This window comes from Candoia aspera, chromosome 3, assembly GCF_035149785.1.
Source record: "Candoia aspera isolate rCanAsp1 chromosome 3, rCanAsp1.hap2, whole genome shotgun sequence".
In the NCBI taxonomy this organism is placed as follows: Eukaryota; Metazoa; Chordata; class Lepidosauria; order Squamata; family Boidae; genus Candoia; species Candoia aspera.
In genome coordinates, this window is record NC_086155.1 from 53,495,583 (window position 1) to 53,511,987 (window position 16,405).

Below are 16,405 nucleotides of genomic sequence, written 5' to 3' on the forward strand. Positions count from 1 at the left end.
AATACACATTTTTCTCTGTTATTTTTTGTATGGGAGATTGCACTGGAACATTCTAAGAAGTGTTAATACCAAAGGAAATCTGAATCCCAGTTGCTTATTGGTTTGGGAAGGGCAAATTTAGTATATTTATCTCAAAATGCAAATTGATCAAGACTGTCTCCCATCTCTAGTCCCCAAAGATATTTTTAGGGTTGAAGTAAAGCTTTCTTACCTGAATCAGGGAAATGGAAAGAGGCATTTCATGTATTCTTGGCATCCTGGGTGCTTATTTGTGTATCATTGCTCCTGAGACATGAACTCCTGAGACATACAGTTATTCCTATATTAATGTTATTTGTCACCCTGTTGTGCAAGTTCAGTGCTTCATCCCTTGTGCATTTTCCTGCATGACTGGCAAGGTACATTAACCAGAAATAGCAGTGATATTACATATCTTAATGCTTTTCAAACTCCCTTCGGAAGCATGAAAATGTACCACAAGCAGAGATAAGGGAGCTTGCTCATGTTCTCATAAGTCAGCCTGCCTCTCTACCCTGAATTTTTGCTCCTTTTGAGCTCGACAAACCTATATTTCTGATTTGCGTTTTGTTCTTGTTCTTCAGCTTAAGCTTTAACAAGCCCTGGATATTTGTTTATAAACTATGAAGTCCAGATTAGTAAATAAAAATTTAAAAAACCCGGAAAATTGGCTCAGAATTGGCTGTCCTCCTTTTGCTTTGCCCTACATGCTCTGCTCCTCTTTTCCACCCAGTTAATATGGTACCCTTGGGAAGATTCAGTGCTCACGGTAATTCACCCACTTCCTCCTGGGAAAAAGCCGCTGCTGACTGCCTCTGGCAACATTGGGGGAGAATTTTGCAGAGGAACGAAAGGGCCTTGAGTCGGAATCAGACAGGATTGATAAGTGGGGTACTAATCTCCCTCTCGTGCTTCCCTACTGCTAGAAAGAGTCTCATCAAATATCTAGGCTGTACACTGACTTTTTATCTCAAACGTGACACTTCAAGAAGACACAGTGTGATCTTCAGTGCTTTGCAGCTTTGGCTTCCAACAGCAAGGCTATTATTTCCTTAACACTGGAATTTCTTATAGTATATCTGCAGATAGTTCAAGCTAAATGGTTAGTCCTGGCAAGCATAAAATAAAAATGTATTAGACGTGAACTCCTGCCGATTGATTCTGATCTTTGAAAACTCCTGGTGGTGCTGGAAGACTGGACAAGAACAATGGTGGTTCAATATACAGAATGGTAAAGGAAGCACCTGGGAAAATAAAGACCAATTGTTTAACATCTCTGCTGAGTAAATTGTCAAGCAGTATGTCTATGAGCATTTAGAAAAGAATGCTTTCATTGCCAGGAGCTAATTGGAATTGTTTAGTTATATGTTGCCTTAGTCTATTCCGGCTTGAAGATGTGTGAACTTCAACTCCCAGAATTCCCCAGCCAGCAAGTCTACACATCTTCAAGTTACAAAGGTTGAGAAACACTGGTCTAGTCTTTTCTCTATTTATGACAGAGCGAATAGTTTAAAAAGACCAAAGAGGCACTGCTGATGAAATGTACTTTGATCTCAGAAAAGCATTTGACAAGGACTTCCATGATATTTTTGTGGACAAGAGGGCTAAATGTAGGTTAGATGATACTGTGGTTTGTTAAATTTGTTACTGGTTGAACAATCACATCCAAAGGGGGCTTGTGAATAGTTCTGTATCATCCCAGAGAAAAGGATTAAGTGAGATCCTCAGGACTCTATCCTTGGCCTCCTGCTATTCAACATCTGGATAAATGACCTAGAAATGCAGTGGAAGGCATGCTTATCAAATTTGCAGATGATACAAAGCTAGTTGAGTAAGACCTCAGAGGACAAAATCACAGCTCAAAATTATTTTGATAAGATTGAGCATTGGACCTAATCCAACAGGATGATGTTGAACTGTGGCAAATAGATAAGAGATTGGGGAGACCTGACTTGGCAACAGTGTAAAGAGGATCTAGGAGTATTAGTGATATGTCTACATTAGCAAAAGATATGCATAAAAATGCAGAGCAGGGGAAATTGTATATAAAATGCACGCATTCTTGCAAGTCAAAATGCAACTGAGAGGAGAATGAGGGGAAATATTTCAGAAAGTGGAATTAGTTTATTATATTTATGGAATGCTAGCCCAAACAGGATTCTTTTGTGTGTTCACAGAACAGCTGTGACATTGACTGACAGATATATGAAGCTGTTTATCTTTTTCCAACTCACAGAAGCAGCTACTTCCATTATAATCCTAAGGGCCTAGATTGATTTAAATGCCAGGAAGTGAAAAAGCGTAGTGGATGATTTATCTGCTATGAAAATCATTGGCAAGCTGTAGCTAGAGTTCAGTTTAAAGCTTCAGTGCATGTACCAGTGACTGATGGAAAAGAAAACACCGAAGTACCAAAGTCTAAAGTGTGCAAGGATGAATAAAAAGTCTTAGTTGTAGGTGCAGTATCCTTGTTTGATGCCAGACTGATAGCTGTCCCAGATTTTTCAAGCCTTGTTCATGCTATTATAGTCCTTTCTGTTACACACTGGACTAGAATATCCTTCAGTCTTCAGTCTTTCTTCTTCCATTTCCTATTGGGCTGGTTGCAAACTTTGATGTTTTTATGTTACATACTTTACTGTACCTCTTTCCTGGTAGACAATATATTTTCTGCTTCCAATTCCAAGGATGTAGCCACAATGCAGTTCTGTGCCAACAAGCTGGACAAGAAAGACTTCTTTGGTAAATCAGACCCTTTCATGGTATTCTACAGAAGTAATGAGGATGGAACGTGAGTACAAGCGTTTTTTTTTTCCTTCTGGCAATAGGAGATTTGCTCCACTTTTAACTGGCCCTTCTTTAGTAATACATAGTGAAGACCTATTTTAAAAAGGCAATAAGTATTTCTCTTGATATTTTCCTTGTTGTGAATTAGGAACCATATCCATTATATAGCTGTCTTCTTCTAGCCTCAAATCCGATGTTTCATTTACATAATGAAATAACAGAAGTTGAGCTGAGATGCCAACAAATAGCATAGACAAGTCTTCACAGAGATGGAACTGATAAAAATGGAGCTAGCAGAGATGTGAAAAATGTTCTGTGCAGGACAATCCTGGTCAGGAACATCCCATTCTCCCCACACCCAGAATGTGATGATCCTGGCATTCCAGAGGTGATTCATGACTTTTTGGGAATGGATAGTCCAACATTCTGATAATTCTGAAATGCTGAGGCTGGAATACATGTAGAAAACCATGAATCACTTTCACTTTCAGACAATCTAGTCCCAGATTTATACAACCTTCTCCTGAATGCCCTTATTAGCCCATTCCAGAGCCAGATTGCTCCCAAAAGACTGTTTTGAACATAGCTAGTTACTAGTATAATTATCATTTCATGTATATTATTATCAAAAGCAAAAGGGGTTTATAAAATCAGTGGTAAACCTTTTATTGTTGTAATTCAGCCTCGTATTTAACAATCATGTGATAACCATAGTCAGTAGAGAAGTCTGTACAAGTGAGCAAGTTGGCTATCAGAAGAGGGAGGGATGAATCTTATTTCCCTGCTGATTACAAAAATAAGATTGCTGCATCTGGCTGGGAGAGTGCACAGTGTTCCATACCACCTGCTCTGGCCCATCTTTCCTCGCTAATTATACGAGACCTTTTCCTTAGATTAAAAAGGTAAAGACTTCCTTGACTTGAGCTTGACTTCTGGTGAATGTCTGTATAGCTTTGTTGTATAGAAGTGACTTGTCATTGCTGGTCATTCTGGGATTTTGTTTGTGATTTCCCGGTCTAGCCTACAAGACTGAATTTTCCAATGATCACCCTTTCAAATACCAATCAGATCCAACAGGTTTTGTTTAGGTCAATCAGTGTAGTGATTGCTGATACCTGTTCAGCTTTCCTTGATAAGTAGTCTCCTAAAAGCCTCATTAAAAAAACATGTTCAGGCTAATGACTTTTATGTACAAGGCTATTGTAGCCATATACAGTATAAGCTTGACACCAACACAATGGGGCCTCACTTCTTAAATGTTCTTCACCTCATACAGTATTCCAAAAACATGAGCATTTTGATTAATTGAGGAGGAGGATCACCATTTGAGAATATCATAAAGAAAAGAAGGTTGAGTAGGAGAGGCATTAATACAGAGTTAAACTCAGGATGGATAAGTGTTTTTTTTAGCATTTATCCAGTTTCGCAGTCTTAGCACTCAGGGTTTCTGCAAGATATGATAAAAAAAAGAAATCAAGATGGTGGCTGTGATGGTGTGATTGAAGCTTCACCTGTTTTTAATGTGTGATCACACTGCCACGGTCACCATCTCAATTGAATATACCTTCCTTGTGAGTTTCTATACATATACTAAATAAGAAAAGATTCCTTTGGAATGATTTTCTGGACCAGTTCAAGTAAAGAACTGCTTTGGCTAATTTTTTAGTTGATAAAGGAGAAAATAAAAAGACTCAGGCAAGCTAAGTTTTCAACTTTCAGGGTCATTTTAAAAAGTTGATTTATGAATATTCCTCAGGTTGTTCACTAAGCCAGCAAGATATGAAATGAGATGTTGTATTCAATAGAAAAAAGTCTGGACAAAAGTTAATTAACAACAAGACAATTCCCTATTAGACCATTCTAAATAATAAAAAAGGTAAATGAAAGTCAGATCTCCTTGAAATTGTGAATATTTGCCTCAATTTTCAAAATGCAAGGCTGGTGCTGCAATAAAATATCAGTTTGCATCCAGATTCCCAGGCTCAGATCCTAACTTTTTTGTGTGAGTAGGGTGGAGATCCATATTCCTAGAGTCAAAATCTGATAAGTGGAGCTAAGATAGTCTACCACTGTTCTAGACAAACTCTTTTCCCATTGAAGTGTCCTAGCCAAATTGCAGCTAGGATGGCCAGAATGCTCGGTTTGTGTGATTCATGTAGCCTTTAACATATCTTCTGAAGACCTCTGTGAAAGGATCACTTTAAATCTGTACCAAGAGTGATCTGTCCCTCTTCCACAGCATGTTGGGTGGGAGCAAGGACAGAGATTATGGAAAGTTGAGCTAATAGAAAAAGAGAGAAGAAAAGAGTGATCTGCCCAATTTTGGCTCTGGTCATTACTGGTACATTGCTCCCAGCAGATTATTTCTAAAAAAACACAGGCCTTGACTGAAAAAAAATCCCCCCTCCTTTGTTTAAGAGAATATGAACTTCTCCTTTCTAGAGCTATTGCCATAACTTGCTGGTTATTGCTTTTAACTGGTTTCCAATATAGTTTTTTCTGCTTTCAGCAAATTTCCTCTCTGTGGGAATGGATATTGCACTACTTGTGCTAATAAAAGTATAATTCTAATAGAAAATATTTATATCCTTTGTGAAGAATGTTTGCTAATATTGCATGAAGTTGGTGCTTATTTCTGCTGCAAGTACTTGGAGAGTGCCAGCATTTACAGCTATTAAAGTAATCCATTTTTATCTCGGTCCAACCCAGTGCCAATTTTCATTGTCCATGGTGGATTGGAGAAGCATATTTCAGAAATAAAAACTTAATGAGGTTTCTTCTTCTTCGTTGTTGTCTAACCCAAGGCATTCTTCGGCTGCTGAGAATTATCTTATAACTAAATGGACTTTCTGTATCCTGCTAGGTTTACTATCTGTCATAAAACTGAAGTGGTGAAGAACACTCTGAATCCAGTATGGCAATCATTCGCTATCCCTGTGCGAGCCTTGTGCAATGGAGACTATGACAGGTACAAGCTCCATAGAATTAGTTAACAGCTGGCCTGATTGGTTCATAAAAAGTGGTGTTAGAGCAGCCATGTCCAATCTGGTGCCCACCATATTAGCACCACAGTTCCCAGAATGGCTGGAAGTTTAGGAGTTGTAATCCTAACACATCTGATGGGGACCAGGTTGGAAGAGATCAGGTTAGAAGAAATGAATACATGGCCCTTTTCAGGTATTCACACATGAGGAGCTTCAGACTGGTGCTGTTCATGTAGCCCTGCATCCTAGTCATGGTTCTTCCACAAGTTCAGGCCTTGGGATAGGATGGTGGTTGAGCTCCTTTGGTTTGGTGGGTTTTTTGTTTTTTGTTTGCTGTTTAGTGTTTTTGATTCTGTTTTCTGGTCAGATGTCTTCTTTTTCTTAATATATTTTGTTTTAATTTTTTATTTGTAAGCTGCCCAGAGTCACTGTGGAGTCAGATGGTCTCAACATTAAAATGAAAAATAAAATAAAATAAAACAAAACAAAAGTATCAAGTGGAGTGCTCTGTCCTGAACCTTGTGCTGTTCAACATTTTTATCAAACACTTGGATGAAGAAGCTGAGGGGACACTTCAGCCACCATCCTATCCCAAGGCCTGGGAGAACAACCAGATATTTAGCAGTTTGTGGAAAGGGTTTGATTAATATGTATCTCTGGGTGGATATCGTTCCACAGGGCAGGGGCCATCTCTGAGAAGGCACGCTTCCTGAGTCTCTTAAGGCGGCACTGCTTAATCGATGGGACCTGGAGCATGCCCACTGTAGCTGACCTTAGTGGATGGATGGAAACATAGGGAGGTGGGCAGTCCCTCAAGCTGAAGCAGAGCCATCAACAAGCACCTTTTGAGTGTAGTCATTCAGCCAGGCATGAGGGGAGCTCTGTGCAATTCAGGATCCTGATAAAAAATAGGTCCCAGATCACATACAGAGCAGTATTTGCCTTGCTATTCCACTGTGTGTAGAGGTCTGGGAGAGAACAGAGAAGAGCCAGCACACACATCTCATTGACTGAAATAAAGTTGCTTTTATTTCAATTCCTTGTGACTTACAGGGACACATCCATGCACTTTTCTTGACTTGATGAGAAAGAGGTTTGCCATTTCCTTCTTCTGGGATTTTTTTTTTAATTCTCAGTTTAGCCTATATCCCTAGACTTTCCAGATGTTCCTCAACCATCTGGGACAAACCAGAGCCAGCCATGCTTAGATTTCTAGATCAGACAAGGTTAGCTAGGTGCTACCACCTGTTTTTGGATAAAAATGCGACAGACTGTTGTACATGCCCAAAATGTATTTAGGGGGAAACACAACAGACTGTTTGTACATCCCCAAAATGTATTAGAGACCCTATAAACACCCACCATTGGAACTTGGACCTTGACTTAATGATCCACAAAGAAATGGAAATGTGGCTTCAAATGAGGATGGATTTGTTTGGCTGTAGAAATAGTTAATGGGAGAAGGGAAGCTCCTGCAAAGATAGCTTGGATAGGTAAGAATTGTCCCCAGGCTGAGTTTTACTGTAGATATAGAAGGACAAAAGATACGGATTTAATATTTCATATTAATATCTAAATACTTTTAAATATTAAAAACAGCAACTGTCCATGGGCCCATGAGTTTGCACGGTACACGGCAGAAGCTGTCACATACAGGAATTTAGTGATACAAAAGACTCTTCCTCCCTTAAGATTCTTAAGGGGGCTTAAAAAACACTGACATTCCTCAGAGCTGTTCTAAATTAGGGAGCTGTTATTCTGTCAGCATTAGTGAAAAGACAAAAGGCGGGGCGGGGGGGGGGCTGAGAGGGCTCCCTTGGGAAGGCAGTTTCCTGCTTCACAGATGGAAGTAAAACATACTTAAGGGGTGATGGATGGATGGAAATGAACCCAAAAAGCAGAAAAGCTTTGCTGGGAGAAGCTCTGGCAATAGATTACTATTACAATGACAAAAACCACCACCACTGCTGTGCCTCAATCCATAGCAAAGGTCCGTCTTAATTCAGGAGAGATGGTCTTGCTGATGAGGGATGTTAATCCAAGTCCTAAAGTCTCTGCATCTGTATGTGTTTGAGAGCTATGCTTTAACTGGAACTTTTACCAGCATGCTTCCTATTAATAGAATACAACTTAGTTCTGACAGAGCTCCATGTAAATCAGAAGCAGGAAGTAAAATCTATGTAAATCCAGGAGGAAAGTAAAAATTAAAAAGCCACACTGGCTTTAATTTAAATTTAATTTTTTTAGAAAACATCTTTGTTTTTTTAATGTGATTCCCTATACTTTTTTCTTAAACATAGGTACTTTAGAGATTTTGAAGTGATTGAAGCAAATAAAATTCCTCTGTTAATTATTTTCAAACAAAATTCAATTAAAGCCAGGGTGGCGTTCTGGTGAAGGTGTTGGGCTAGGGCTGATGAGTCCCTGGTTCAGGTCCACTGTCAGCCATGGAAATTCACTGGGTGATTTTGGGCCAGTCACTTTCTTCTGGTCCAACCTACCCCACAGGATTGTTGTAGGGAGACATAGGAGGAGGCAATGCTATGCTCATCACCTTGAGCTCCTGGGGAAAGGCAAGACAAAGATCTAACAAGTATGTAAATAAATAAAACCAATGAATAGAAAATCTATTTATTGATTCCTAGTGGATTTATTTTCATAAAAAGTCCTAGTTGCAGCTTTGGATGATTTGCATCTGCTGCTGAGACTGGCTTAAGGTAAGCCTTTAGATACCTGGGTCTGAAATTGTTGCTTGCCTCCACTGCTATATTCACCTAATGGATCTAAACTTAAAAAGGGAGCATTTAGTTTATCTGTGGAGTCCTTGGTGCTCTCTGAGCCTTGTTGTTTTCTTGCAGACATTTCATTGCCAGACTAGGCAACATCTTCAGTGCCTTTTTCTGGGGTTGAATTTAAGTAGTTTAGTTTGGAGTTTAGTTTTCCTTTTTTTGGCTTGTCTCAGTGATGTGGTCTTGATTGTAGTCATCAGCATGTTAAAGTGTTCTGGAATCATAGTTCGAGTTCTTCTTTGAGGGTGTCTCTGGTGTGTTGATAATTTGTTTAATCTGGGATGGACGTCCACGATCATGAGCTGCATCATTTTTCGCCCATTTTGTTGCGCTATCTTCCATCCAGCTGTGCAGTTTATTGGAGGTTTGTATCTGACACTGGAGGGCAGGGTATCTTGTCGCAGGCATTCATGCAGAAAGAACAGCTGTTCTTTGGTGGAAGTTTGCCTTCCTGTGAATTTCTCCCATTTGCATGCTTTCTGGAGCATTTGAAGCCCATATGTGGTACCAACAGAAGCGAATATTTGTAGCTTAGTGTTGAACTGTGGAGTCCTTGGTGCTCTCTGAGCCTTGTTATTTTCTTGCAGATGTTTCATTGCCAGACTAGGCAACATCTTCAGTGCCACCATGTGTATTCAAAGAGTAGCATTTTGAATTGGCAAAAGTTAGCAGTGCATTAAGAGTCTAAGCCTTCTGTCCCTTCCTTCCATAATTAATTAGAATACCTTGTTACTTAATCCAGTGGCCTGGGAATGTTGGGTATCTTCATACCAGCTGTGTTTATGCTGGCAAACGTGCTGCATAGAGCATGAAGCTTCGTCTGTAACTAATTTGAATAAGACTGATTGGTTCACATGTTGGACTAAGGCACATTGGTGGACAACTTGGCGTGAGATGGTGACCACAGCTTGCTGCCCCAGCCACTGGAGGGCTGCAGTTGGTATCAGTAGACTTTCTCAGCCTTTCCTGGGGGTGGATGGAGGTTTAACCTTGGAAAGGGGAGTAGGAGATCTTTGGGTAGCAAAGCACTCTCATTTCCTCCCTTCCATACTCCCTAACTGTCCTGAAAAATTATTGTTGAAATTTTGTGGCTCAATTGCTGTATGACACAATTTAGGACTGTTTGGGGTGGCTGTAGGGATTTTAAGGGTGAGAAGGGGTGTAGTTTGCTTCCCAGAGGCCACCCACTCTTGTTCTCACCTGAAATTTTGAAAAACAAAAAAATGTACTGAATTTCAGTCATGCAGTCTTGTTGCTTCAGGACTACATGTAGCCATAGACCATAGGTCGCTTACCTCTACATTTGAGAACCCAGTGGTGGTTTGTAAGTTATGGCTTAATATTAATAAAGTCAGTTTTTAATAAACTAGTGTCTGAATATGGATTGACCCTTGAGGGCCACTCCGGAAATGTGTACGTTTCATAAAATTGTCCTCTCTAGTTTAGTTATAAAGTGGTCAGGGATCTGCCTTATTTACAAAATGGAACCTGGAAGAATGGGAGTTAAATCTGCTTTTTCTCCATCCTCTCTGTCCTTCATTGCTTGAAGATTATTTCCCCCGATCAGTCACTTGCCTGTACAGGGGCATCTGCAGGGTGTGTGTGTGTGCATGCTAAAAATTCAAGATGGCAACCACAACTGCAAGATTTAAGTCTCGCCCCATTTCCATGCATCATACATTAAAAGGGGGCAGGACTTTGATCACATGCCTTTTTTACTCTGCCTGTAGAGGCCCTTCTCCCATTATCAGGGCTGATATGAGAGGTAAATTAAGTCCTGTCCCCTTTTAATGTATCATGCATAGGACCAGGATATCTGAGGGACCGTCTCATCCCTATTACATCGACCCGCCTCACCCGGTCATGCAGGGAGGGCATGTTGCGGACCCCATCTGTAAAAGAATTCCACCTAGCAGGGTCCTGGAAGTGTGCCTTCTCTGCAGTAGCTCCTGCCCTTTGGAACATCCTTCCCCCAGAGGTGAGACAGGCCCCCTCGCTCCTGGACTTCCGAAAAAGACTAAAGACCCGATTTTGCCAGCAAGCTTGGAATGGGAGGGAGAATAGCCATACCTGGGGATGGCTAGCGCTCTAGAGTGATTTTTGATGGACCTATTGCACTCAGGGACTGATAAGAACTCTCAGCCATTTAGACTCCATCACATTTTAGTTTATTGTTTTTACTGTATTTGTAACTGTTTTGATTTTAACTTCGTTTTTATTGTAAACCGCCCAGAGTCCCTCCTTGTGAGGGAGATGGGCGGTGATAAAGTTTGATTGATTGATTGATTGGTAGACTAAACCAGTGGAGCATGGGAAACCAGGAGAAGAATGGGTTCTGCTCTTACCCTTCCTGGCTTTCATTTATTGATAAAAGTATAGTCCACTTCTATTTTGTAAACTAATGGAAATTGTTATAAATAAAAATTGTTACAAACTTTCAAGCATCTGCACTATGTAAACTACATTATCTGGCTGTAATTCTAGCAATAAACCTTTAAATTAGGCCATTAGTACTATTATCTACTGCCATTTCAGATAGGTGCATTGTAGCCAAAAGTGGCTTGTTAAATCCACCTGGAGTATTCATGGTAGAGGTGAAACTCAAACTGGGAATCCCTGACTTGAATCTCTTTAGCCAGCATTCACTCTGTAGCTGGGTTCTCATGACTCAGAGGATCAGAGATTAACCAAGCAGATGTTGGGTGAATCCACCCTATATGGTTAGCCTCCAATTCAGTGATTTATGAGAACCAGGAAATTGAGTTAATTGAGTAAACCATGGCTCAGATAACACTGGGTAAATGTGCTGTGTGAATACAGCCAGAAGGTGCTAAACAAATTTGTAATCCTGAAATACGTGGCTCACTTACTTGCTAAAAGAAAATAAATCATAATATTTGCCAGAGGAGCTTCCTGGGTTCATGCCAAGGCTTCCATCCAAAGTTGTAGCTCAGAACATTCCTCCAGTAGTGCCAATATTTTTCCAAGATACTATGGAGCCTATTTAACCATGCAAAGTATTTAACCACAATTGTTTCACAAAAGCCATCTGAATTAAATATTTGTAGTTGTATCTCCCAGGAGGTAAAGAGCTTTCAGAAATATGAGCCCACACAGAAGGCATAACTATACATTTCACTAATGATGTAATTAGCAACCATGTTTATGTTTCATAAAACATTAAATGCTAGGCATAGAAATGTGGAGGAAGGTTGGCACAGGAAGAGGAACTTTGACCCCCTGTTGGCTGCACAATCCTATGCCGCAGTTCATTTCAGTCCCTGATTCTTCTTACAGTTCTTCACTGCTATATATGCACATGATTCAAACATAAACTCTTGAAGGTTGCAGTTCCATATATTCTTATTGGAAATAAACCTCACTGAAAGGAACAGGATGTGTGCACTTAGTTGCAGCCTTTATAGGAGACATAAAGGAAGAAAGTCTCATCTATGATCTTGACTTTCTCCAAACTCAAATTCTGAAGTAATTATTAACCATCCAGCAAGGTGACAGACATTTCCCAATGTCAATACAACATATTCTATTTTTGTGAAAAGTGATAACTACTTAATTAAAACCAGGTGGACCTCAGATTTTGGAATATTCACTGACTTTATGAAATAGCTCTCCCTATGCTGTTAGATTAAACAAACAAAAATGTACGTTGGCCCATTTTTCAACCTTCTTAAATTATCTTTTCAAATATTTGCTATCAGAGAGTGATTTGGAAAGTGTTTGTTTTGTTTCATTTGATATTCTTAGTTTCTAAACATCTGAATAAATCCAACCTTACCCAAAGACTACATTTTAAAAGTTCTCTTTGTAAAACCCTGTGTGATTCCTCTATTTAGTATTCTTTTCTGTTGAAGGCAATGAGATGTGTAGCTGCAATCTGAAATACGTTTCCTTAAAGCTGAAACAGTGAAGTTGTCATGAGTGCCGTTGAGCTGAAGTCATCAGCGCAATGGCACACATGACAATAGCAAAGAAACAGGAGAAGGGGCTCAAGATAAGTAGCCATCAACTCACAATGACTAACGGCCAACAGACAATAACTAAACGGATCACGGAGCACACCCAAGCCATCAGCGCCAATACAACGGAGATCGCCCAGCTGACAGCAATCACCGGATGAATAGAAAACCCGATGATGGGCGATCCCGGAACGCCAGCGGGGCCTCACAACCCCTCACCCACCGGCAGGGCAACGTGTTGGACAAAGGGGGGTGACATGACCGCGAGTGAGGGGGCACTGACCGGCGCGGGGTATTTAAACCCCGCACCGGCGCGCTCCTGTCACTCTCAGCTTTTTTCTTCCGACGCTGTAACTGCGCTGTGAATAAATCAGAGCCTGATCCATCGAACCAGTGTCTGAGCCTTATTCAGAGGCAGGCAGCGCATGACATAAAGCTGAGAGTCATAAACTCAGCCTCGCCGAGCCCCACCGGACGACAACGAGCCGCGGGAGGAATAGACGGCGAGAAGACCAGCAAGATGAAGCCGGAGCGACGCGGGCAAGGAGGGCGAGCCGCACGGCAAGAGACAGAGGAGGACCGACCAAGGCCAGAGGCACCGCGGACTCCCGGAGCCATGGACGCCCACCCCACCCGACCCGAGCCTCAGCTCCAACCCCAAGGGGAGATGGCGACGGAGGCAACCCGACCGCGGGAGGGAGCAACATGCCTTCCGAAACCAGCGGAGGACCCCGCGCCCCACATCGCACCCCAGCAATGGGCGTGGAGCGACAGCCCAACGGCGGTCAACACGGAGGAGGACGATGGAGACACCCAGCAGACGACGGAGGAAGCGGACCAGCGGCAGAGGGAGGATGAACCCCGCCGGCAACCCACCCCCGCCGACGCACCAACGGAACCGGCCCCAGCGGCGGCGCGGGCCGTGGACGAGGAGGCACGAGCTGAACTCGCGGCCATGCGGGCCCAACTGACGGAACTCCGGACCATGCTCCAGTCGCTTATGCCCCCCGCGCCACCCAACGACGTCCCCGCACAGGCCCACACCCCGAGCGAAGCACCGAACCCCCACGGGCCAGCGGAGGGTCAGCAGACGGCCCAGGCGGACGACACCACAGGCCGGGAAGCGAGAGTCAGGGCCGCGCAAAACGCCCGGGCCCCAAAGGACTTCCCCATCTTCTTCGATGGGAACCCCACGAAACTCTCGTTCTTCGTAACGAACGCCAGGGAGTTCATGGGGAGGCACGGACACTCCTACGACTCCGAAGCCGACAAGATCGCCGCCGTGGCGATCAAACTACAAGACAGGGCGGTGGACTGGTACGTCCAACTGTACGAGTCCAGCTCCCCCGCCCTCGCCACCTTCCCTGCCTTCATCAATGAGATGAAAAACTACTTCGAAGACCCCCTAGCCAAAGTAAGGGTGAAAAGCGCACTCCAAAGACTTAAACAGGGCACACGCACGGTCCCAGACTACGCCCTGGAGTTCAAAGCCCTCGCGGGGAAGGTCAGCGACTGGTCCGAGACCACCCTGCTGGAAATGTTCAAAAGGGGGCTCAATCGCGACGTTCTCCAATGGGCCCTCTACCGCGACGACCCAGAAACGCTACACGGGTGGATCCGCCTCGCGGGGAAAGCCGAACACGCGCACCGCACCTTCCTCATGACAACCACGGAAGACACAAACTATGCCGGCAAAAAGGTACCCGCACCACACGTGGGGATGGCCGGCCCCATATACCCAAAAAAGAAATTCAATCGGGAGCCCTGCGGGAAGTGTGGCAAACTAGGGCACAAGACGGTGGATTGCTTCGCCAACCGACCGCCGACCAGTGCGCCTAAACCCACCCTGAAAATTAGCCCCAAACCACCCAACCTGGGGCCGCCCCCTCACCGCCGAATGACCGTGGCCACAGCGACACCAGAGGAAGGCTGGGACGCCTACTGGGGGGAAGAGGATAACGTAGACCCCGACCAGCCGGCGGGAAAAGCTCCCCGCCTGCCCTGAAACGCGTTGCGAGGCAGGCGGTGGGACAGCAGCACAGACCACCTCGACGGAACGGCGAAAGCCCCGTAATAATGGCGGCAATCAAACTCTCTGGCGGCAACGGAGCCACCACGGCCGCGGCACTAGTGGACTCAGGGTGCTCAAAAAACCTCATCCACCCCGACCTAGTCGCCAAACTCGACCTCCGCTGCTTCCCCCTCCCCACGCCGCTGGCATTCCACCAGCTGGACGGCTCTACAGCGGGAGGGAAACCAGCCACGCTGCAAACCGAGCCGGTCACCCTGCAAATGGGCACTCACACCGAACGCACATCGTTCGTCGTCACTCACATCGGACGGCCCATTGCAGTCCTGGGGATGCCATGGCTCGCGACAAACAACCCGCGCATCAACTGGGAGACCTGCACCTTCACATTCGGTGACGGCGAGTATCGGGCACCAGTTCCAGCGGGCAGAACCAACCCCACGGTAGGACGAGCGGAGGCGACTACACAGGACAACGCCGCTACCACAGCAGACCTACCGGAACAATACGCCGACTTCTCCGAGGTCTTCGGAGAGGCAGAAGCTGACCAACTACCCCCCCACCGCAAGATGGATTGCCGGATCGACCTACTGCCCGACGTCCCCTTACCTAGACCAAAGATCTACTCGATGACCCCGAAGGAGATGGCAACCCTCCGGGAGTTCATCGATAAAAACCTAGACGGGATTCATAGAGCCAGCATGCTCACCGGTCGGAGCCCCCGTCTTATTCCGGGAGAAGAAAGACAGCACCCTACGGCTCTGCACCGACTACCGGGGCCTAAACGCGGCTTCCCTGTCCAACAAATACCCCTTACCCCTGGTGAAGGACATGCTCGCCCACCTGTCCACGGGCAAAGTCTTTTCCAAACTGGACCTTCGCGAGGCGTACTATCGCATCCGAATCAGGGAGGGGGACGAATGGAAGACTGCGTTCAACTGCCCCCTAGGCGCCTTCCAGTACAAAGTGCTGCCCTTCGGACTCGCGGGGGCCCCTGGGGTGTTCATGCAGTTCATCAATGAGGTACTGCATGAACATCTGTTCAAAGGGGTCCTGGTCTACATCGACGACGTCCTTATTTACACAAAAACGCACGAGGAACATGTGACCCTAGTCAGGCAAGTCCTCGACAAGCTCAGAAGGGCGCAGCTCTATGCCAAGCCTACAAAGTGCGAGTTTCACAAAGCGCGCCTAGACTACCTGGGGTACCGAATCTCCGGGGACGGCATAGAAATGGACCCCGCAAAAGTCGAGGCGGTGCTAAACTGGGAGCGCCCCCGCAACAGACGCCAACTCCAGAGCTTCCTCGGATTCGCGAATTTTTACAGGTCATTCGCCCGGGGGTTCGCAGAGATAGCCCTCCCCCTAACGGACCTCCTCAAAACCAAAGGGGTGGGGGACACCCGACGCGCCAAGAACCCGGGCACAGTGTTGAATTGGACTCCCGCGTGCCAGACCGCATTCAACAAGCTGAAAGCGCTGTTCACCACGGAGCCAATCCTCGCGCACCCGGACCCAGAACGGCCGTTCGTGGTCCAAGCCGACGCCTCAGACTTCTCCCTGGGGGCCATCCTGCTCCAAAAGGACCCCACGGGACTCCTGAAACCATGCGCCTACCTGTCAAGGAAGTTCTCCGAGACAGAAAGGCGATGGCACGTCTGGGAGAAAGAAGCCTTCGCGGTAAAATCAGTGCTAGAAACATGGCGACACCTACTCGAGGGAGCCACCCAACCATTCGAGGTCTGGACCGACCACCGGAACCTCGAGGCCCTACGAACGCCCAGACGCCTTAGCCCAAAACAGGTCCGATGGGCCCAATTC

The 16,405-nt window shown here is 44.8% G+C and overlaps 1 protein-coding gene across 1 annotated transcript in view; it reads left to right on the top strand.

The window, feature by feature from the left end:
- The window catches only part of CPNE5 (copine 5), a 147,771-nt gene that overhangs the window by 79,921 nt on the left and 51,445 nt on the right, over positions 1-16,405 (top strand). The window contains exons 9-10 of the mRNA XM_063297694.1: positions 2,706-2,809; positions 5,669-5,773. Of these exons, the coding sequence (XP_063153764.1) occupies positions 2,706-2,809; positions 5,669-5,773 (209 nt within the window). The remainder of the gene's footprint in view (positions 1-2,705; positions 2,810-5,668; positions 5,774-16,405) is intronic.